The following is a 22,599-nucleotide window of genomic DNA, read 5'->3' on the forward strand; positions in this document are numbered from 1 at the left end:
GTGCGCCTACGATCGACCCCGCAGGCCATTACTTTTCCGATGCTGTCTTGCACGAACTTTGTTTTGCCTAATCCAACCTGTCAACACCGAGCATGCAATCATAGTTCTTGACTAAATATAAAGAGGGTTTGAAATTCATATCATCGTTCTTGCCTTTTCTCGTTAAAAATGGGAAGTGTCTGTTTACTTTGTAATCTTTTTCTTCATGGATTGCAACTTTTTGACCGCCAATCGCTCGCCTGCTCGTCTTTTCTTTGCTGTGTTGTATGGCACTTTTGGATTGTTTCCCTATACGCATATGCGTCGCCTCTTCTTGTGTCTCGTCATACTTGCTTTATTCTCCAAACATTTTGGCCTTTTATCTTCAAAAGTATCCACATTTTCGGTGATTAGATTAATATGTAGGGCATTTAATTTGACAGCAATATATACATATATAAGATCTAATATTTATTCACAAGCATTGAATGTAAGGAAAACCCCAATTTGATCGAAGAAAGAATACGGATTACAACTCATTTATTATGGTAATGTTAATCATTGACACGGTAAACATCAAACATCGTGAAAAAATAAAGAGGGTTGTTATGCCTTGAGATTATAATCATGAATTATTTTTTTTCCAAAGTAAATGAGTTTTGACTTATTTAGAGGGTTCATGTTGTCCATTTTGATTATCATCTGTAATTGTTTTTGATATTATTTGATTTATTTTATTGATATTTTTCCAAAACTATCGGTTGTGTTATTATTAAAATTTCAGTTTATTTTCAGTACTTTTTTTTTCTTTCCTTGTTTCTCTCTCTTTTTATTATAAATCATGTCCACTTATTTTTAATCTTGAAGAGAATCAAAGTTTCAATGTCTTTAAGGTCCTTTTTTTTTTCCTTGTTTTTATTGTAAATTTTATTAGTTTATTTTTAATCTTGAAAAGAGTCTTACATGACACTTGTGACTCTTGGGAGTTTACTCTCTAAATTGTATTATTTTTTAAAATATTTTTTATATTATATTATATTATTTTATCTATTTGTTTAAAAGTGCTAAAAAACCCAAAGACTGGTATATTATTTCATCGTTTTCTTTTCCGATGAGAAATTGAATAGCGAGGGAGATGGAAACCAGCATGAATCAGTAAAAAGTGATGATTACAAGAGTCAGAATTTCTACTGTGATGTCTTTATGGCGGGATTAACATGGCTTATAACTTTCCATCATTTCAGGGGGATGTCGCCATATCATTTAATCTTTCACTGGTCAAAGATTGCCATCAGGCTCATCCTCACACATGCACACGAGGTAGATCTTCCACTACAATATTGCCACTAATTTTCTAGCGTCCACACAAGGACATGGAATCGCTTTTAGTGCAAATTATCTCTTGGTTCCCATTAATAAATAGCAAGAGGGATTGGAAAAGTTGAAGATATTTTTTAACCGTGGCTACTTTACAAGGAATAATAAAAAAAAGGGGGAGTTCAAGTGCTAAGTAATCATGACCATTAAAATCCTAAAATAAGCACAAGCTGAAGTCCCCTTTTCTCCCTTAGAATCTCTCCCACTGCCCTTTTCGAGTGGTGAAGTGGGAATGTCTGTTACCTTTGAGGAAAGCTCAGATAATAAAGGATAGAACCGTGATGATGGTGTAGGGCAGATTGGGGAACAGATTGAAGGAATTTTAAGAGATTTTGTGGTCAAAGTTAAACCCTTTTTGCATTATTGAGAAACATTGAGCTGGGTTTGTACTTAGCAGCCCTAAAAAGTAGAAAAGTGGATTCAATTATATAGAGAAGGGCCACTTACTGTATTGCCAACATCATACCACAGAATTTTATCATTAGACTACACTCTCTACTACCTCTTCCCTCCATTTGCAAAATTTTCATTCTAATATGAGCCAAAAGGTCAATTTGACAAAAGTTTCTTACACTTGGGTTACAGACAGATAACTGGGCCCCACCCTTGTCCTTCATTGAATCCCCAATTTCCTCTACTAACACCTTAAAAAGAAAACATAATGAAAACTCCTGCCTTCACCCTTCCTTTTTCCTCCTTGAACAGTATTTCCTCCTTTTCCTTGGTTCATGCAAAAACATCACATGTAAACCAGAAACACAAGGCCTCAGGTGTCATTCCATGCAGCAAAAACTGGCAAGTGAGACATGGGGATTGCCGCTGGCCGCAATTGGGCAGCTTGGAACCAAGGAGTGACGCTAGTTGTAGGGCTAACGAACTTTGATGCCAGTGGTGGTTTAGCGAAGAGCATAGTGGTGGCAGTCTTATCGGGGCTAGGTTCTCTAGAACTGCTCAAACTGGTCACCAACGATGAGGGGTTAGAGAGAAGAGTCCCTCGCTTGGCTGATTCATCTACCACCAGCTGGCTGGAGTTCGCTGAATGATCGATACCAATAAGATCTTGCAATGCCACTGAGAAAGAAGAGCTTCGATAATTTCCAGAACTCATCGACTTCTGATCAAGTGATTCTCCACAGGCATTTGGCTGTTCCTGCGATGACTGATATAGAACACCATTGCCGTGTGTTGATGAGTTATAATCAATGGCCTCAATGCTAGATTCCGTATCTCGGTTTCTCCTGGCTAGCTCTCCTGCTAGAAGAGTGTTGCTGGCCATGATCCTATCCACATCATATCTTGTTATGTTGAAGTTAGTCACGGCATTAACCCCACGAAATTTGATCGCAGCAATATCATAAGCTTCAGCAGCTTCCTCTTGGGTACCTGAAATTTGTTTTAATCAAAGACTTTTAGCACATTACAATATCCACAGCTTAGTTTTAAAGGACCACGGTCACTTCAAAAATTTAGACTTTAATCAAGCATTTTCGGCAAGGAAATACTTTCTTCTATTCCTCTTTAGCATCTTAACTGGCAAGACAGCCTTAAAAAAGTTCCAAGTACTACCGGGAATCAGTGATGTATCGCATAGTCCCAAAGTAAAACCATAAATCATCAGCAGCCTTATAAAAGCATCACTAGTCTTTAGTGGAGACATCAGGGCAGAGATGTCATAAATGAGTCCCTTTAAAAAGCTCTTTATGCACAGCAAGAGCCCAACAAAATTTGAACTTAAATGAGTGGATGAAGAGGAAATGGCAAACAAAGCAAGGAAGCATTTAAACGTCTGCAAGAACTTACTGAAAGTCCCAAGATAAAGGTCCTTGTTTCCTGCAACCCTGCCTATCCTTGCTTGCCATCTTCCATGCTGGTGATGTCTACATAAGATTTAGAATATTAATTGAATTGAACTTTCTACTGAAAAATTGGTTGGTAGTAAGAAGTTGAGAATAATAAAAACCTCGTTACTCCTCTGTAGATCGAGGCCCCCCTAGAAAACCCACTACTTTTTCTGCAAGGCAAAGGAGAAAATCTATGAACACCCTCTTCTCGTAAACAGAAACCATTTGAAAGGTAAGCCATTTCCTTACCTTCGCAAATGCGCAACATATTCCTGGCGGCTCATATTCTTCATTTCTTCAAGTTCTTCCGGGTAATTTTCTAACTGAAAAAGAAAAACCATGACTTTTAGTGAACATAAAACAATCATAACGACAATGTCTCGAAGAGAGGATTAAATATTACCGGAAAATTTATATGGGTTGAAGGTCCCCAGTACTTAAGGGCAGCAAGATCATAAGCCCTTGCAGCCTTCTCTTCCATATCATAACCCCCTATATGTCAATCATTGAAATGGAAATAATGTCAAAAGTGAACAGCAAGGGTCTTTCTAACATGACCACCATTAGTGTTTAAGAGAAGGCTTACCCAGATAAACTGAAAATTGCATGATTCCAAGAAGCATGTGCAAGCCAAGTAAGAAATAAATAGCACAGGTCAGGGTCATGAATACAGAGGGGCCAAGAACCCGGGGAAAAAAAAGAAGCAATACTTCCAAATAGAAATTGCAAACATTATTAGCTTTCCATGACGAACCTTGCCTTCCTTTCCTGGTCTGGCCCTCCTTCTTACAACTATTGTCCCAGAGATGGGCTTCATATCTACCAGTCCATCTGTGCCTGGAAGGGGGTTAATTCAAAACGGTTAATTGGACATAAAAAGGAGCAAAAGTATAAGGAAAGCACAGCCTAGAATAGAATAGTACAAAAAATAATTCAAAGTAGCAGTGATAACTGAACAAGAAATGTACGAGTGAGCGGAAACATCCAAAAGGAGGCATGAGCACAACTGTTCATCAATTCATTATAATCACGAAGAACTTTGAAAATGTAGCGGGTAAAGAAACAGTTCCATCTAACCTTGTAACACCTCTATACTGTGATGTTCTTTGGCCAAATGTGTCAATAGACTTCCTATGAACAGGTTGTTTTTGACCCACTTTTGCAGGACCTCGCTTCTTCGTTTCTATGGCCGCACATTCAGCGCCAGTAGGAGAGATCTGCCTCGGAGCTGTAATGCAGCTTGACTGCGAACCAGGACTCATAGACAAGCTGAGAGACTGTAAATCCCCACAGCCCATAGCACTAACAGACCCGCCATCATTAACCATGCTACTATTAATCTGCTGCTCCAGTGCACTTTGGGAGGAATAGTGTCTAGCAACCCAGTTTTTTAAGCAAGGCAATTCATCGTCTCCCATTTGAGGAATAGGTGAATTACAATCTGCAAGCTGAGTACCCTTGGTTTCCCCCTCCAGTGGGGCCTGATATAGACCTTGGAATGCTATTCCAGAATAGTATGGGTGGGGCTGAACTGAAAACTGCTGGTCTTGCTGCCTAAATGGTTCGTGAAGGTCGAGCGAATGTTGTCTATTAGTTTCTGGCTCTGAGTTTTGATGGTAGTACATGCTGTCTAGGCTTAAGGCCATAGCTTCCCTTTCATGGCTACTGTACTGATGACTTTCTATAGTTGCACCACCTAGGAAGTCCTCCAGTTTCGGTGACGGACTCGACACCATTCCTTGAAAACACAAACGCATATGCTTTAAAGCAGTATTTCAAACCAAGAGGGAAAAAACACAAGGAACTAAACAAGAAATAAGGAAGCACAAAGCAAACCTTCAGGTTGTGATCTAGTGAGAGCTTCCATGATACAGAGAGACCCGTCAGACTTGAGGGGCATAACAGACAGAGGAGAGTGAAAGCCATCATTTTCTCCGACTCCATAACTGATTCCAGGGTTGTTGAAGTGAGTGGTAGATAGGTAGAAACTTGTTGGAACAGCAGCAGAAACAGAAACAGCAGTAGGAGCATGGTTTTGATGATGGTACTGATGATGATGTTGGGGGTCAGAAGCAACCTCCATTTTCATGTGGGGCGAGAGAGAGAAGCCTAACCAGTTATTATTACTTCCATTGTTGTTATCACCCGTCGATTTCATCTTCTCCTCCTCTCACTCTACCTCTCTCTTCCTTTTCCTACTTCCGGAGGTTCCTTAGAAGTATCTCTCCCTCGCTGCAAGGCAACTCAATCATTGCCATAGAAATAAACTAATCATACCCAAAATCTTGCCTACTTCCATATGAAAGCTTGGTTTTTTCTTTTTCTTTTTTCCTTTTTTTTTTGTTGTTGTTGTTGTCTAGCAGCCAGAACTCATTGCAAGAAAAAAAAAATTCCGACCCAAACTCTACTCTATGCACTCACCCACAAAATTCTCCTCTCTTTCTCTCTCTCTCTAAATGAGAACAAACCTGGTCTCTTTAAACTAAACAAAAGGAATGAATTCTAGCGAGCAATGCTGGGTAGCACCCCTGCATTCCATAGGGATCTGTGTATATGAGAAAGACCACGTCTTTAGCTTTTATCTCTCTCAAGTATAACCTCCCTTCCACCTCGCTCTCTCTCTCTCTCTCTCTCTTTACTAACCCTTTTTTTTATCCCTTCAGAAGAGCGCCCCCTTAAACCCTAGGAAATAAAAGAAGGCAGATCAATATACCACCGAAACCTTTTTCAAGTTTCAACAGCTAAGAAAATGAGTATATACTTTCCTCATTAGCCAGAAAAACACCCAGAAGATACTGTCATCAAACTTTATTATCGCTCTCTCAATGACAGTTAAATCCAGTGGGTGCGTGGTCGTAGCCAATAGGGTGAGGCTGGTCAGTAACCAAATGGGTTTAGCTTTATTTTACTGTGCGAAAGGGCCTTAGATAGATTTGATGGGCATGACATCTGCCCCCTGCAGTCACTTCATGCAGTACACTGCCACTCTGCAATCCAACTTATATCTGTTGTTTTTCCTTTCAACTTAAATACTGCTCCAATTTGGTTCACAGCTTTCGATTCAAAAACATATACTTTACCGGTGGGACATAGGCGCAGGCCCCTTCGGGTCACCTTCCTGCTGTGACCATGCATTGCTCTCACAGCCCCATCACCCACCGTTCATTTCGATTGAAAGCTTCTTATGCGGGTCATCGATGTGACCATTTTTGACTTCCTGCTTTGTTCATCTGGCAGCATGATATTGGTGGTGACTGTTATCTGTGAATTCCTAGCGTGACTTTTATTTGTTTATAAAACATTAGGTGAAATGAGCAACTTCGGCCCTTTCGGTGCTGCTGTGAGTTTCAATAAAATTTTAATTTTTTTTATTTAAAATTAAAATAAATTTTGAAAAATAAAAAATATTAATTAGATATATTTATAAGAAAAATACTTTAAAAAACAACTAATACCATACTCATAGATACTCTAAAATATTTTTTTTTAAGCAAGATAAGATAAAGTTAAATTATAATTTAAAAATAAAAGAGTTAAAGGAAGTTCAATAGAGAAACTAGTTCCGACCAAAATAAATAAAATATTTAAAAAAACGGAGTTAAAGGAAGTTCAATCAGAGAAATTAGTTCCGACCAAGATAAATAAAATATTAAAAAAAAAGGAGTTGTTGGTATTAAAAAACCATTTTTTTTTCAAAAAATTAAAAGATACATACAGAATGCTTCGGATAAAAAAAAGATGGTGGAATTTATTTTGAAAGGGATTAACGGTTTCATTGACGTCATGGTAAAGTGCAGGCAATATATAATCTCTTGAAATTACAATTGAAGAAAGGGTAAATATTTTCAACGTTAAAAAACAAAACGCGATTGTCACGTGCCACGCTATGTAGAACGCGTGGTGTAAAATTATACCTTTTTCTTTTTGGATTTGAATATAAATGCGAAAAAGAACAGAAACTCCATTTGCTTTTTTAACGACTTTGGGTCATTCGGTGTGGAGTGAGCACCTGCTTCCACGGCAAAAAGTGGGGAAGTGGGTCTGTGATATATTTAAAAGATTCCGGGAATGATGATCAAAGGCCCCTCCGGGAGGATAAAGTCGAAATTCGTATTTTATTTCAAGATACTGCGTTCGTAACTGTTTTTGCATTTTAAATTTTTTTATTTTTTTTAAATTAATATTTTTTTAGTATTTTTATATTATTTTAATTTACTGATATTAAAAATAATTTTTTTAAAATAAAAAATATTATTTTAACATATTTTCAATATAAAAAATACTTTAAAAAATAATAAAAAACTATATTCTTAAAAAATCTCAGTATATGGCATCCTTTCCGATGTTATTTTTGAGGTGTAAGCTGGGAACATAATACTATTATTTTCTCCTATAATAAAAATAAATTGGATGTACATGTGAGTTATGAGAAGGGATATTCGAGTATTAACACACGTTATTTTTCTAGAAAAGAGAATGTTTGATATGCATTAAATATCATCTGAACAAATTTATTTAAAATTGATTTTATTGTAAAATATAAAAACAAATTAGAGCCAGTTAAAAAAAAAAAAACCAAGCAAGATTAGGCCTGCAGGATTTTAGCCCATGTGCCCAGGACAAAACTATGAAAAACCGAGTGCGTGTGACTCGAATTTTCTTTGTTTTCAACATGTCTATTTCTCCTGTCTATTTATCTTTCAAAAATAGCATGGATGGTGCATCATGGGTCTGCGACATTTTTCAACCATTAAAAGATGGCCAGAAAAATCAAGTCAAAATGTTTTACCTTTTGAACCACCCCAACTCTTATTGGCTAATATTAACACATTTTAGATACAACCTCTAACCATCATGATCCAAATAAGATTTATAATTAACTAATTCAATAAGAATTCTAGACGCAATCCTTTTCTATCAAGAATTCCTGCTTGGAATAGGATTTTAACTAATATCTAACTATCTCTTCTTTAAATTGATATTCTTAAACACTCAATTTAACCAAGGTTTTCATGTAAAAATATTGGTTTTACATTCAACATAGGTCATGCATTTTGAGTTACCAAAGAAAAAACATAATTGTATCATACCCCGTAACCGAAGCAAAAACTTCCTAGTAATCGACATCGTACTCTAGCTTATAATCTTTAGTTACCAAGCATGTTTTATATTTGTCAACATATAATTCCCTTTTAATTTTGTTTTAAAAACCATTTTACATCAATGGTTTTTTATGTTTTTAGAAGCTTCATTGATTTTCAAGTGTTGTTTTTTTCAATAACATCAATTTCATCATTTACAGCCTTTTTAATTACTACTTTGTTTCTTTAACATCTTTAAAAGCTAGATCATAATCTAGCAGAATAATTAAGTGGATCATCAAATTGATCAATTTAATTATCTTGTAATCACTTATCTATGTAGGCATTTTTCTAACTCAGTGTGATCATTGACTATTCAATATGCTGTAATCATGTACTGATTATGGTGCTTCGTCCATAAGCTTTTCTCTTATTTCATAATTCTCGTTATTTTAATCCATTAAAATATTTTGTTTAAAACCATCATTGCTTAATATCCAAGATTCAACTTCATAAAACATAACATGACTAATAATAATTTTCTAGGTGCTAGGATTATAAAATTTACGAGCTTTTAAATAACAACTAATATTAGGATTAATGATTTTTTCTCTCTTGTCATCAAACTTTCTTATTTTTTAATATAGAATATAAACATAGACAATGCACCCTAAAATTCTAAGATGATTTACCATCAGTTTTCATCCATTACAAGCTTTCTCCAATGTCTAATCTTGAATGGCAAGTCTGGGACTTCTTTTAAAAATATAAATGTTCCAATTTACTACTTCAGGCCAATAAGATTTTTTTATAAGCCACTCATTGTCAAAAGACTTCGTACCATATCCATGATAATTTATTTTTCCTTTCACATGTAACATTTTGTTGAGGCGTATAAACTGCGATAAGTTGACTTTTTATTACATAGATCTTCTGAAAATTTGCAAATTCATATGAGTTATACTCTCCACCATGATTTTTCTGCAGTATTTTTATTGGTCAGTGAACTTCATTCTGAACAAGTGCTTTATACCTCTTTTAGCCTTCAAAAGTTTTAGATTTTTCTTGCAAAAAATAAACACAAATTTTCCAACTATAATTATCAATAAAGGTGATTATATATCTTTTACCTTCATGAAAAAATAGAGTTATTAGCCCACAAATAACAAAACAAACAATCTCTAATGGTTTCTTTGCTCTCTATGATTTTCCTTGTGGAAGTTGATTTGGGTGTTGTTTGCTAACGACAAAATCTTCACGAACTCTAACAACAAAATCTTCACGAACTTAAGAAGGAGTTGTAATTTGAGAAAGACTCGTCCCCATATTCTTTTGATGTGTAATTTTCAGAGGGGTCAAAAATTTGACATGAAACAACGAGATTGATAACCAAAGTTCATCCTATGATAGTTAGGGGAGCGATATAAAGTACTGGCTATGTGCACGGGTATCATAATGGCATAGGCATCATAATGGCATGGGCAATCCCTGGAGAGACGTAACGAGCATGGAGGCAAAATACTCTTTTAAAGGTCATTCTATCCAGGCTCTTATGAGTAGTGCAATGGGCTATGAGCGTATACATCCATTGAGGTGCACTGTACGTGCACCCATGCAAGCATGGGTTAGGGCTACTTGCTTGAGCCCATGTTCCTAGTGCATGGGCCTGGGCCATCACGCCCGATCCCATATTTTTTTAGTGTTTTTTGAGTTTTTTTTATTTTTTAGAGGATTTTTTTATATTTATTTCAGGGGATTGTTTGGATTCATTTAATCTGAATCCATCATTATTTATCCATAGAGTGTTTTCTAAAATCTTTTAACTTATTTCTTATTTTTTTTTTGGTAGGGTGAGGGGTGAGAAAAACCCTTCCACCATATACCAAGTGATTATTTTCGTTTTATTCTGGTTGAGGACATGAATATGATATAGATACTTGAGAATAAAAAAAATAAAATAAATATAAATAGCTATTTATATTATGGTATTTGATTTCCTATATGCTACATTGCCCTATTCCCGATGACCGATCAAAATTGATATTTTCCTTAATTTCCTCGGCCTTTTCCCCTAGCTGTAAAATATATATATATATATATATATATTGGATTCCCGGTGATTTGTCATTTCAGGAGGTTCTTTTCGAGGTGGGTGTGTTTGCATGGAGATTTGCATGAAAGCTGTTCATTGGAGACAGATATTCAAACGTGAATGATTCGGTTGGACCATGAAAGGAGAGGACGGGAAGAGGAGGGAAAGGGAAGTACTCGGGAGTTGAGTGCGTGCACAGAGGTTGGAGGGATTCTTTTGATTATATAGCAATGATGAGTGAATCCATGAACACTGGCTAGCGTGTGTGCTTGGAGAGAGTGATCCAATTCCTGAGGCCTTTTTCCTTAATCAGTGAATGACTGCCTGCAATTTTTTTTGTCTAAAAATATATTAAATTAATTTTTTTATTCTTTAAAAATTATTTTTAATTTCAAACTATTAAAATAATCTAAAATATAAAAAATAATAACTTTTAAAAAATACAATTTCAACTAATTCTCCACACTGCCTTAAATTTACTTTATTCTCTCCAAACTTTACTTTATGAAATATGATAATGATTTTTAAATTCAAATAATTTTCATTTGAATAATGTATTGGAATTAATATAAAAATACATTATTTTTTTAAAAAATTATAAATTTAATTCTCAAATAGCCTAACATTGAAGGATAAAATTGAAAAAAAAAAAACTAAATAAAAAATAACATTGAGTTGTTAGTGGAAGAAATTAAAAAAAAAAAAAAAACAGTATCCAATTAAAACATAACATAAAAATGAATTGAGTTAAACTAGGTAACTTGCTGAACCCACCATTTAGGTTATGAAATTACGATAACCTCATAATAAATAAATAAATAAAAATACAAATTTTAATTAAAAAAACAAAATCAATAAAGGTTAGCCAATTAAAAAATAATAACAAGTGAACTTAATAAAAAGACTACATTGCCCTCAATAGATATTCAAATTATTTTATTTTTGAAGAACAAATTCTTCTTAATCTTTGTTTTTACGTTTCAAAAACGTTTTTAAAAAAATTAAAAAAATTTTATTTTTTATTTTAAATTAATATTTTTTTAGTGTTTTTAAATTATTTTGATGCATTGTTATTAAATATATATTTTTTTAAAATAAAAAATATTATTTTAATATATTTATAAATAAAAAATACTTTAAAAAATAAATATAACCGCAAGTATTCGATTACACAGTCCGATGAGTGGAGCGCTAAAATGAAACCCTGATATGTACAATCAAGACAAGTACGTAGTTCAGCGGAATACTCTTGACAATTGCCATGTTCTATTAGATTGCAATGCACCAGGACCGCCCCACTACTTCTATGTCTAGGCGCTACAAATCTCCTTCTACTGATCACACAAACATATATAAAAGACATAATTGGATTCTGGTGGCAGTGGAAGTTTGTTCATCCAATTCCAAACTCACCCTTTTCAGAGAAGGAAACAGAAATAAAGGAATCTAGATATCAGATGATATGTATAATGGTCTCTGTGTCCCTGTAAACCGCCCCTTTCTAATTCCCACGGTTATAAAACCAATTATTTAGCCATCCATTGTAAGGGGCTAGAGCGTTGCAATCTCGATGGAAGAGAGAAAAACCAGATGGGAAACATAGAATTGGAGAAAACAAATCTTGACCACCTGCAGGCATAAATCTTAGTCAGAAATGGGGACCTTCCAAGTTACAGAGAGAGGAAGAGGAAGAGGTTAAAGGACAAACACTCCTTTATAAAAAAGACAAAAATAAAAACAGTGGAAAACAGTTGCAAGACAAGCCTGTGCTGAGTTTCATTTTAATTTAATGACCTTCAGGACATGCAACTCCAGCTGTTGAGCTGGCATATACTGTATTAAAACCCAAGAGACAATAGAATGTTTCTCCAGTATTTTTATGTGCAGAGATTAACACGGTAAGAGCGAGTGGGCAAGTGTTGGTGGGAGCAGTGACGGGATTTTGCTTAAAACTTTTACCAGTCTTTTTTCAGGGAGGATTCAACAGAAGTGTTATCTTCTGAAGAGAAAGAACACCATCCTTTTTACTGGTGGGGTGTCAAGCGAGCTCGCATAATCACATCACAATGCAACCAAACCTGCAGCTACCAGTAATCTCGGTAATAGAATATTGGGTATCTGACGTGCAAGGAAATAGAAACAATAAATATTTCAATATGAGACAATGCTCTGCTCCAGCAGACATGCATAAACCTTGTGGAGGTGAAGTGACTGGTTGGGTTTAATTTTTCAACCTCTTTAATCTAATCCTGAGGCCCAGTCCTTTTTCTGAGGGAGAGAATTTAATTTCACAAGTAATGAGATTCACGTGAGACCACAAAATCCAAAACAAAATCCTATAAAAGATCACAACAAGAGGCCAATGCCCAATAAGCGTGGCCAGCAGAAGAAAGTGCGCTATGAGATCACTGGAAAGGCTAGGTGGCTTGAGAAGGACAATAACAATAGCTGTATCTCTCTGCGACAAGCTGTTGATAAAATGCTTTATTTACTCCATGCTTGTGAAAAAGAAAGAGACCTTGAATTGGAATTGCCCAATAAAAAATTAAAAGTAAATGAAAGAAAGAAAAGAAGCAGCAGCAGCAGCGAAGGGAAAGAATGGGAGAGCTCTTAACACTGACTCTCATTTAAGGCTCCTTTGCATGCAACCCTAGAGCATTTAACTCTTCCAGCCATGCATTTTCTGTTGTCACCATTCTCACCTCACTATCTCTGCTAGAGATGACATGTCAAGATCCAAGCCCATCTGTCAAGTCTCAATCACCTGATTCTCTTTCACACTACCCTTCTCCTGTTTCCTCAGGGGAGGTTTCTTGCTCTTACTGTCAAGGAACAGCTAGCTAGGTTTTGATCAGCGGAGCAACCACTAGCTTCTTCTTCAGTGAAAAATAGATCCGGACCCTAAGCAAGGTAGGACTTGGCATTCAAGTCCTTAAGCAAATTAGTTAAAGAAGCCCTATCTTAGGACATAACACCCATCCTAAATGCTCTTCAGAGTGCCGAGAACGAAAATGTTTTCGGAACATACAGTTGAAAGAGTTCCATGCACGAGATCGATCAAGATGGTGCGTGGGTTCCCATTGAAACATCAATTTCGCATCATTATTTCTCCCTTATTGCCAACAAATTGTTCACAATGGTCAGCGTTGAATGTTTGTGGCTACACGTCCATGAAAACATTTTTATCCATATAATTGCCTCTTTGATCGTTGAGTGGACAATACAACGAAGGATATTTCTTTTTATAGTATTTAGAGCATGATGTTAATATAGCATCTTGAATAGTAGAAATATAGTTTTTTTTTAACTATATATGCTCCAATGAAAAAGGAGAAAGAAATGCTTTACTTTTGGCTTTTTTTGGGATATATAGGAACAACATTTTTGCAAAAGAAGAGACATTTTATTTATCCTTTTAACTCTGGTAATTGAGAAGGGAAAACAGGAGCTAAAAGGACAGTTCTTTGGTTTTGGCTTCTCTTTTGCCTCCTGCGTTTGGAGATATCCTTAAAGCTTAATATCACAGCCAAGGAATGTGACCAGAAAGAGATCTCATCACTCTCACTTTAAGCCCTTTCACATGCAGGATATCTGTGTACTTCTATTCCCCACTGTGTAACAACAAGACATGACCGGTTTGCCATTATATACCTTGTTTGGGTTATATTTTTTTTTATTTTCAATTTTTTTGTAGTATTTTTAGATTGTTTTAGTGTCTTAGTGTCAAAAATAAAATTTAAAAAATAAAAATATTATTTTAATAAATTTTTTTTTTTAAAAAAAACACATTAAAAACAAATTTTTACAACACTCTCACGGATCATCCGCGTTAAAACTTGAATTAACAAAACCATCTCTAAGTTATGGGCTCATGAGTTGTGCCTTATCTGCTGCGTACTGATCCAACTCAGACCTGCAGGCAGGAAAAGGAGCCGATTTGGATTCTTATCCGGTTCATAACCAGATAAAATGCTTGGTCTTGAACTAGGAACGACTACGAAATAATTTTTTTTTTTTTCTCTTTTTTGAGTGTTCTTCAAACTTAGCACAAGTGTTGGAAAGTTTTGAAGAAATAGCATTTGTAAAAAAGATTAGGAAAAGTAGCATGACAAATGAAAAACCGCATGTAAAAACTATAGTATTTATAACAAAAACTAGCTATACTATTTATAAATAAAAAGATAACTTTTTTTGCTAATTTGTCCTTTTTTAAAATTGTGCTAATTTTCAAAAAAAAAAAAATCCTAACTTCTCTTGCTGTAAAATAAGTTTACCTGAGGCTAATTGCTCTAGACTAGCAACCTACATGATGTGACTTAGATGATTAAAACCAAACGATTCAGCAACTTATCGTGGTCAAACACGACTAATCACTCGAGCTATACCAGACTCGGAAGAAAAAAAATTATCAAGTGAATTAGCTTTGGTGTGTTTTTTAGCTAGTGGGACACCTTAGGGATATATCTCTGATTTTTTTTTTTAAATATAATATAGTTTCGTAAAAGTTTCAAGAGAATGGTATAGGTTAAAGAAATATTTAAAAAATAGCATAGTTTGCTTATAATTGCTATTTTCAATATTAGTTTTGTACACTTATGTTATTCTTAATAGTAGTTGTTTAGTACAAAATTCTGTGCAAATTAATTAATATGAACAAAAAACAATTAAAAAATTTATGATTATCAAATGAGATTAAAAAATTAATGGCAAAAAATTAAAGATAAATATTTTTTGGTATTTAGAAATTGAAAAATAACTTATTAATATTTTATTTTAAAAAAACTTATTAAAAAAATAAAGACTAAAAACTAATAAATAAAAAGGTTAAAAAATGATGAAATAGAAAAAAAAACTCAAATTTTATAAATTATTTCAGATAAAACAAATAGCAATAAAAAAATAAAAAACTAAACTTGACAAACAAAAAAAAAGAAAGGGGATGAGGTTGAAAAATAAATCATTTTCATAAATTATTTTAAATAAAATAAATAGAAATAAAAAAATTAAGGATAAAATCTAATAGATAAAAAAAAAATAAGACAAAAATAAATAACAATAAAAAAAATAAAAATTAAAGTTGATATAAAAAAATTAAGGATCAGATTTGATATAATAAAAAAAAATCAGCTTTTAAAAATTATATTTTGCCCAAAAAAAAAAATATATATATATATATACATATATATATATATATATAAAAACTATCTCAAATTCTTTTTTACTCTAAAATATTTTTTATTAATCAACTTTTTTAAAAGATTACTGTAAAAAAAATAAAAGTAATTTTTTAAAAATTACTTTTCATAAAACAAATCCTTTATAGTAGCCCTTGACCCTTAACAACACAACTAAGATCTCAATTGGTGCAACCAAGATCCTTAACAGCACAACTAAGATTTTAATTAATTATGCTACAGTAATAGCTCAATCCATTTAAATTTTAAAAATCTACGCTGCTGAGAAGAACGCAATTGGCACAAATCTTTAAATTAAAGAAAAAGAAAAATAATTACAGGAATAGCTATAAAATATTCATCCTTGTCGAGATTTGGAAGAACCTTTGAAAAATATTATTTTAATATATTTTAAAATAAAATATAATCTTTCCTAATCACGATGATGAGCGATTCTTCAGTAATGGCTTCTACTTTTTAAAATATTTTTAAGCAAAAAAAAATAATACTTTTACAAAACACTCCCGATCACGTTGTCACACCGCACCACAAAACGATCAGAGATGGTACTTTTGCTTTGTGAAACGTCCAATCAGGCAGAACCACATACAATTACAGAAAAAACCTCTACCGATTTGCCTGTTTGGAAACCTGAGGATCCATGATCTAATGTCTTAATAAAAAAACGAATTTTTTCATAGCTAATGACAGAACCCTAGACCCAGACGTGGGATGTTTTTTTTAACTTCATCGCGTATTGGGATAAAGATGTCTTGAACTAGATGTACCTGAAACGACAAGCCATGGACAGATTCTAGTCTCTGGCTAATCAGAATTTCATGGTTGTTTTGACTGGAGAAGGGAAAATGTTCATGCGCGTGCCCAGCAAGCATCACTGACAGCCTATTTATTTTTAAGTTTTAAAAATATTTTCAGATAATTTTTACATCCTAATATCAAAAATAAATTTTAAAAAATAAAAAAATATATTATTTTAATATATTTTCAAAACAGCTAACAGAAGTGTAACAGAAGAGTGGGAAACATTTTATAGGGAACCAGAAACGAACCTTAAGTGAAAGGAGGGATAGAGGAAGACACAAAGTTACAAACTTTCGGGCACTCTTGGGCTTATATCATGAGCGGCCTGGTGTTACAAACTTTCGACACAGAAAAAAGGAAACATGAAACTCTTCTGATCATAGTTGAAACCTGCTCGGGTCAGAAATACCTCCAAATTCAGTCAATTCCTCAACATTTCAGAGTGACCAAAAATCAGTCCAAAGGCCACTAATATTGTGTAAAATTGTGGAATTAATAGTTCAAATATCAATTCCAAAATGTAAAATTGCGCATCATCTACAGTGCATACACAGTAGCTAATCAGGATCAACATATTTAACAGAAATATGAAATGGTATCACAGGATCAACATCATATCCACAAAAATATAACATCATTTAACAGAAATATGAAATGGTATAAGGTATTATTGATACAGACCTATGATCAACACTCTAGATTTCCACAAGGCCATCAAACATAGACACTATGAATGGCAACTTCAGTACATGCCTCGACAGCACTACTTTCCCACTTCATCAATTGATTATAAGATTAACTTCAAATTAATCCAAAATAATTTGTTTTTTTTTGTTTTTCAAAGAAAAAAAATTGCTGCAGCAGATTTTGGTATTAATGGCTCTAGAAAATTGCAGCATTATTCCATTCTATATACCCTCGACTAAGAACGGAGGAAACAAGCATATTCAGATTTCAGAAAGATTTAAGAACGCTATGGTATTGAAATTCAAGTCGTAACAATCATAAATTCACATCTAACCAGGATTTTGTTTTCCATACCTGTTACAATGGTAGCTGGTAAGTAAAAGTGACAACGAATTCAAAAACTGAATAGTGATGATGTCTTGTGACTTGTGAGAGAATAAACCTTCCATCAAATCACTTCACATCTGAAATGGCCATGTTGTCACCACCTTCGTACCAATGATGTGAGCAACTGCAAAGATTCACGTGCAATTCTCCATTAGCAATAAGTATCTCAATATGTTAGCACATTGGGAGGAATCCAGTTTCAATCTGTAAAGAAGAGAAAAATGCTGATATATTTTGGTGAATCATTCAAATAAGAGGATGAGATATACACCTATTTTTAATTGGAAATTCCTTCTGATTATTTGAAAAAAAGGGTATAAATTGGAAAGTTCAAGTTCCTTATCCTTCCAAGAGTAGTCTGCCATAAGAATGGCAGAAGAATGAGAAGGAAAAGGGGAAGGCCTCCCAGATAAGTTGTGGTTACAGTGGCTGTTACATGGTGAAAACTGCATGTTGACCCCCAGGCCTCCTTACCAACTGACAACACATATGCCTGTATCCAAATGTCAATCTCCTTTAAAAAAAGTGAATCGACCCCAATTCAACAATGCTCCATTTCTATCTACACATTGCTCAACTCAGAAGCCAAAGTTCAGGGAATCAGTATTTGGGTATGGAATGCTTGAGAGGCATTGTGGTTCCAGAAAAAGAGCAGTACAATAAAGAGACCCTCCAAAGCAGTAGTTATGGCGTTCAAGGAACAATCACTTCTCATGCGCTCATCTAAGTAAGGAATTTCAAGTTCCATTACGCATAATATGATAAAATAAGATTCTTTACAAACAATTCTCCTGGGTTGCAGTGCAAAAAGCTACGGCTTCAAGCATTCAGAGATTAAAAATTTATATATAAAAAAAAAAAAAATACCTCAAATAGTTCAAATGGGCTGCCCTGCCGGTATACATCGTTCTTCTTACTCTCATCATTGGAGAGAACTCTGGTTAATAGCATCCTCCATCCAATAAGTAAAACACCTGTGCTTCCCATTGTTACTAAGATAAAGGTAGATGGTGGAATGTGGCCTGATGATGCTGCTCTTATAATCAATCCTAGCTGCCAATCAAGCAAATGATAGAAAACAGTTCAGCCAGCCATTCTTTTCCGTGCCTGCTTGACAAATACCAATATAGTTGCAATAATACCTTTTGTTATTTAATAATTTTCAGCCATGAGAGTCACTCAAATAGCAAGCTATGTGAAGATAATTGAAATGAATATTATTGAAAAGGAAAGAACCTGTTCAGATAAGAAAAAGCCCTAGACAACTTCAACTGAAACATGAAAATGTGGTTTATTTGGTGGTGCATCACGAGCAACAATGAACACAGATAAAAATAATTTCTTCAACTTGGTAGCTGGCACACGATTGTAAGAGAAAAATGAACTCGTAAGGCTTTTGATTTTTATCTTGAAACAAAGCAAAAGCAACATCTATATAAGCTAATAGAAATCTGTGCAGCACAATCAAGGATGATCAAAATGGCCATCTAAAAAAGAACATTAATAAAAATGTAAACCCTTTAAAACTGTTATATAATGAATTATATAGGAAGACATCTACTGAGTAGTTTGAGATCACTGGGCTCTCGCTACTTACATGAGGCATGGAACAGATTAGAAATGCAATTTAGCCTGGTAAGTGAGAGGTACGATTGTACCATAAAAGGGTTGCTGCAGACATATATTCCACTGATTTATTCATTTTAACATCACCTCGACTAAACCTCAGTTACCAATTGTTGATTTCTCTTTATTAGATGTACAACTGAGACATGGAACCACGGCATGCTTGATGGTGCAATCTTGTTCCACAATCAACACAGACAATAAATGCAACCTCTTGTAAGAAAACATTGAAAGCCAAGGTTTTTAATTTTTATCCTAAAACAAGCAGGAGCAAAATGTGTATCTGAGAACAGAACTCCACGCAACACAATAAAGAGTACAGGTTAGCCATCTAAGAAAGAACCTTAAAAAAAATCAAAACCCTTTATATATCAAATGCTCTAGCAAGACCTCTACTGAGCATTTTGAGATCGCTGGGCTCTCAGTACTTGCATGAGGCATTAAACAGATCAGAAATGCAATTGTTCCCTGTCACATGAGAGGAATGGTTTTACAATATAGAGCCTGATATAGAATAAAATTGCACTGGATGCACGATTTTCACATCAACTCAACTAAATATCAGTCAAACTAATTGGGATGGATGTTTTCATATATGCAATTATTGACGTTGTTTCATTAAATGTACAATAGGCAACTTAGAGAATACCAATTGCCTAGGACATTCCCTGCTTCATAATAGTCCCACATATAGAGCATAGCCTCTAAGTCAATTAGCAATAGACCAGTAAGTCTCACAATTTAGAGAAGGGTAGCAGCTCAATAAAGAGGCTCCAAAGTTGAAATTCTAGATCAGAAAACATATAGGACACACCCCATTGTAGCCATTGATGGAATCTAATTTGTAATCAATGCATTCAATCCTGCACCTGCTAAAGTCTAGTGTGCAAACTCCTATGATCATCTTGATAACATGTGCAAAACAATGAACAAGTAACTCCATTCCAAAGCCATGAGAAGGGACAACCTTATTTGATGAGAATCATCAAGCAAAAACAAATGATCCAATAAAGGTGTCAATTGAGCCCATTACAAGGTCAAGGGCCAAGAAGATTAAAGAGGCACTCAATGTGCTTATTCAGGACATTTAGGTCAAGTTAAGCTTTCAGACTTCAATAAGGGATGATCAACCTATAATTAATGTAAAAATCCACACAAGAAAAGGAGTTGAGGAAGTGACAAGGACAAGGAGGGGAAGTTTGGGCTTGGTTTCCTCATGGTTGGCAGATTCCGGTAGGAGTTGAACAAATTTAAGTCGGTTTTAGCTTTATTTTTTTCTAATACACAATTTTACACTAACAAACATGATTATCTATCCGACCGTTGAATCAAACTGAAGTTTTGTTAGAAGATTCCATATGCATTATTTTATACAGGATTAAAATTTTGTAACGATAAGACATCAAGAAATCATTGTGATAAGGTTCAGAAGTTACTATATGAGAATTGCATTATTTTTCTAGTTGGTTTAAGATTCTTTTTTCTATTTGGATTTGTGATCTTTTATTGTTTTTTCGCCTTGTTTAGGATGTTTTTACCTAGTGTAAATAGGGCTATTTAGATTGTACTTAGGTTTTTTACAAACTTCGATTTCATAATAATATATTGTGTGAGATTGCCCATACTTTTAGGTTCTTCATTGAATTTTTCGTGGATCTATTAAAGATCAATTATCTTTATAGCAATCTTCATGTACTTTTAGTTCATGACTCATTATAATCATAGGATTAGGGTCTTTTTAATCCAATAATTTCGATGCCTTGGTTCAAATAATCATTGTGTCAGGTTTTTTATTGTTATCTGATTTTAGCTTTCTTGAGTTGTTTTTCTTGCGTGTGGGTTCAAAAGCTCTTACTCTCCAGGTTCGCATTATTATCTCCTTTTCTTTCTAGTCCATTAATGTACAAAATATGATGATGCCTAATACATCAGAGCTGTTAACTAAGGGTTAAGTTCAGTCACCCCTCCACTGAAATTTATATGAATATGTGAAGTCACGAATAATTAGAATGGCACTGGATAAATGGGAAGTCAAAGTTACCGCCAAAAATTAAAAGTGTGGGTAAACTTTGAGATGACACCAAATGCCCAGGTTATGAGTTTTTACCATTAGAAGCATTTATGATTAGTCCACAGGCAAAATATAAGATTGTAAATAAGAAAGCAAAACGCAGTATGTGAAAAAGATTAATTAAATTTCATGATCAGAAGAGGCCAATAAGCATAATGTGATGTGTGCATAAAATAATACGATGGCATATAGCTACGCCATAAAATCAAGCATTTCAAAAGGAGACAAATTGAGTAAGTTTCATTCATGTCCAAGCAAGGAGTTCAGGCAAATTGTGATCTCAAATTAGCATCTGCACTCGCGAAATCCTCCTAATAACAATAGGAAATAAATAGACAGCACCTCCTAGCAGATAATGGAACTTACAGGAATCCCCGTAGCCCATGATTTGGCAGCAGCAATAGCAGCCTTAGTCAGACCATTCATTCCACGACCATCCTCACCATAACCCCCAACGAAGTAAGCACCCAAAAACCACCCTGCTCATCATTAACCCACATTAACTCCCTTTGAGCAATTGAATTTAAACTTTAAACTGAAAAGAAAAACATGCAAATAGATTATTTAAAAAATAAATAAAAACAGACATGCGTACCAGCAATAAAAGGATCAGCAGTGCGTAGTGTCTCGAAGTCAAAAACAGAGAAACCATGGCCAAACCTGCCAATTGCAGAGAACAAGAGCAAAGCCAACACGTCCCCACCAGCCAGAAAAGCCACACGACTGCCACGTAGCATTAAAAAGATTAAATGAAATAGAAAGGGCCCGTAAAATCTGTAAATAAAAGAAGATGAAAATTACCCCCATTTTTCAAGACGCCCAGAAGAAGTGGGTTTCTCGAACTGAATGACACCTTCTAAAGGAACATCCTCTTGGCCCACAAAAACAGTGTCGTTAGGCGTTGGAGGAGAGGGAGCTGGATTGTTGGTAGAGAGGGATTGTTTGGTTGCAGAAGTGGAATCTAAACCTCCTTCGGGTTTGGCAAGAGTAAGGGGGAAGGTTGATTGTTTTCTGGAAATGAATTTGGGTTTGGTAGAGTTCAAGAATAATGGTGGATTTTGGGGGACGAATTTGAGTGGAGTGCGTCTTTTGGCCGATAAAGCCCCTCTTGGAGCTTGGCTTAGCAGCAGCATTTTTTTTTTTTTTGGTTAACTGTTCTTGCGCTATTAAAGGATATGAAAAGAATCTATCTAATTTCGGTATTTCTCACCATACGTTGCTCGCGTGGAGGGAGATGAAAGAATTAAATTAAATTATTAAAAGAAGAAGTTATTGTAGCCCTAGACCCAGAATACTATTATTAACACTTGAAAAAAAGTAAATCTTCTTAATAACTTAACTTACGTGAAACAAAACACATATTATTATTTATTATAATAATATAATTATAAATTTTCCATGGAAAAAAATATTAAATTAGGCTTGTTATTTTTTTACCAAAAAATAATTGTTTTTAATATAT

The 22,599-nt window shown here is 34.4% G+C and overlaps 2 protein-coding genes across 7 annotated transcripts; both read right to left on the minus strand.

Annotated features, from left to right (window-relative positions):
* Window positions 1–1,763: 1,763 nt before the first annotated feature.
* On the minus strand, window positions 1,764–6,074 carry LOC118035777 (AP2-like ethylene-responsive transcription factor ANT). Of its 2 annotated transcripts, XM_035041417.2 has the most exons (9): window positions 5,034–6,069; window positions 4,275–4,935; window positions 3,952–4,034; window positions 3,784–3,792; window positions 3,601–3,689; window positions 3,447–3,520; window positions 3,317–3,367; window positions 3,157–3,233; window positions 1,871–2,739 (listed from the first exon to the last, which is right to left on the minus strand). In XM_035041417.2, exons 1-9 carry the CDS (start codon window positions 5,353–5,355, stop codon window positions 2,123–2,125), a joined length of 1,983 nt encoding a protein of 660 aa, XP_034897308.1. In that variant the 5' UTR covers window positions 5,356–6,069; the 3' UTR covers window positions 1,871–2,122. The 2 variants fall into 2 exon arrangements, with proteins under 2 accessions (XP_034897307.1, XP_034897308.1); XM_035041416.2 differs by having other exon boundaries at window positions 1,764–2,739; window positions 3,784–4,034; window positions 5,034–6,074.
* Window positions 6,075–16,521: 10,447 nt separating this feature from the next.
* LOC118035778 (uncharacterized) lies at window positions 16,522–22,325 on the minus strand. Of its 5 annotated transcripts, XR_004685255.2 has the most exons (6): window positions 21,939–22,320; window positions 21,733–21,860; window positions 21,504–21,616; window positions 18,308–18,493; window positions 17,408–17,564; window positions 16,522–16,756 (listed from the first exon to the last, which is right to left on the minus strand). XR_004685255.2 is itself a non-coding variant. In XM_035041420.2 (5 exons), the coding sequence occupies exons 1-5, from the start codon at window positions 22,268–22,270 to the stop codon at window positions 17,615–17,617; spliced, it is 789 nt and encodes a 262-aa protein (XP_034897311.1). In that variant the 5' UTR covers window positions 22,271–22,322; the 3' UTR covers window positions 17,319–17,614. The 5 variants fall into 5 exon arrangements, 4 of the variants coding, with proteins under 4 accessions (XP_034897311.1, XP_034897310.1, XP_034897309.1 ...); XM_035041420.2 differs by lacking the exon at window positions 16,522–16,756 and having other exon boundaries at window positions 17,319–17,644; window positions 21,939–22,322; XM_035041419.2 differs by lacking the exon at window positions 16,522–16,756 and having other exon boundaries at window positions 17,319–17,564.
* Window positions 22,326–22,599: the final 274 nt, after the last annotated feature.

This window comes from Populus alba, chromosome 2 (genome assembly GCF_005239225.2).
Source record: "Populus alba chromosome 2, ASM523922v2, whole genome shotgun sequence".
NCBI lineage: Eukaryota > Viridiplantae > Streptophyta > Magnoliopsida > Malpighiales > Salicaceae > Populus > Populus alba.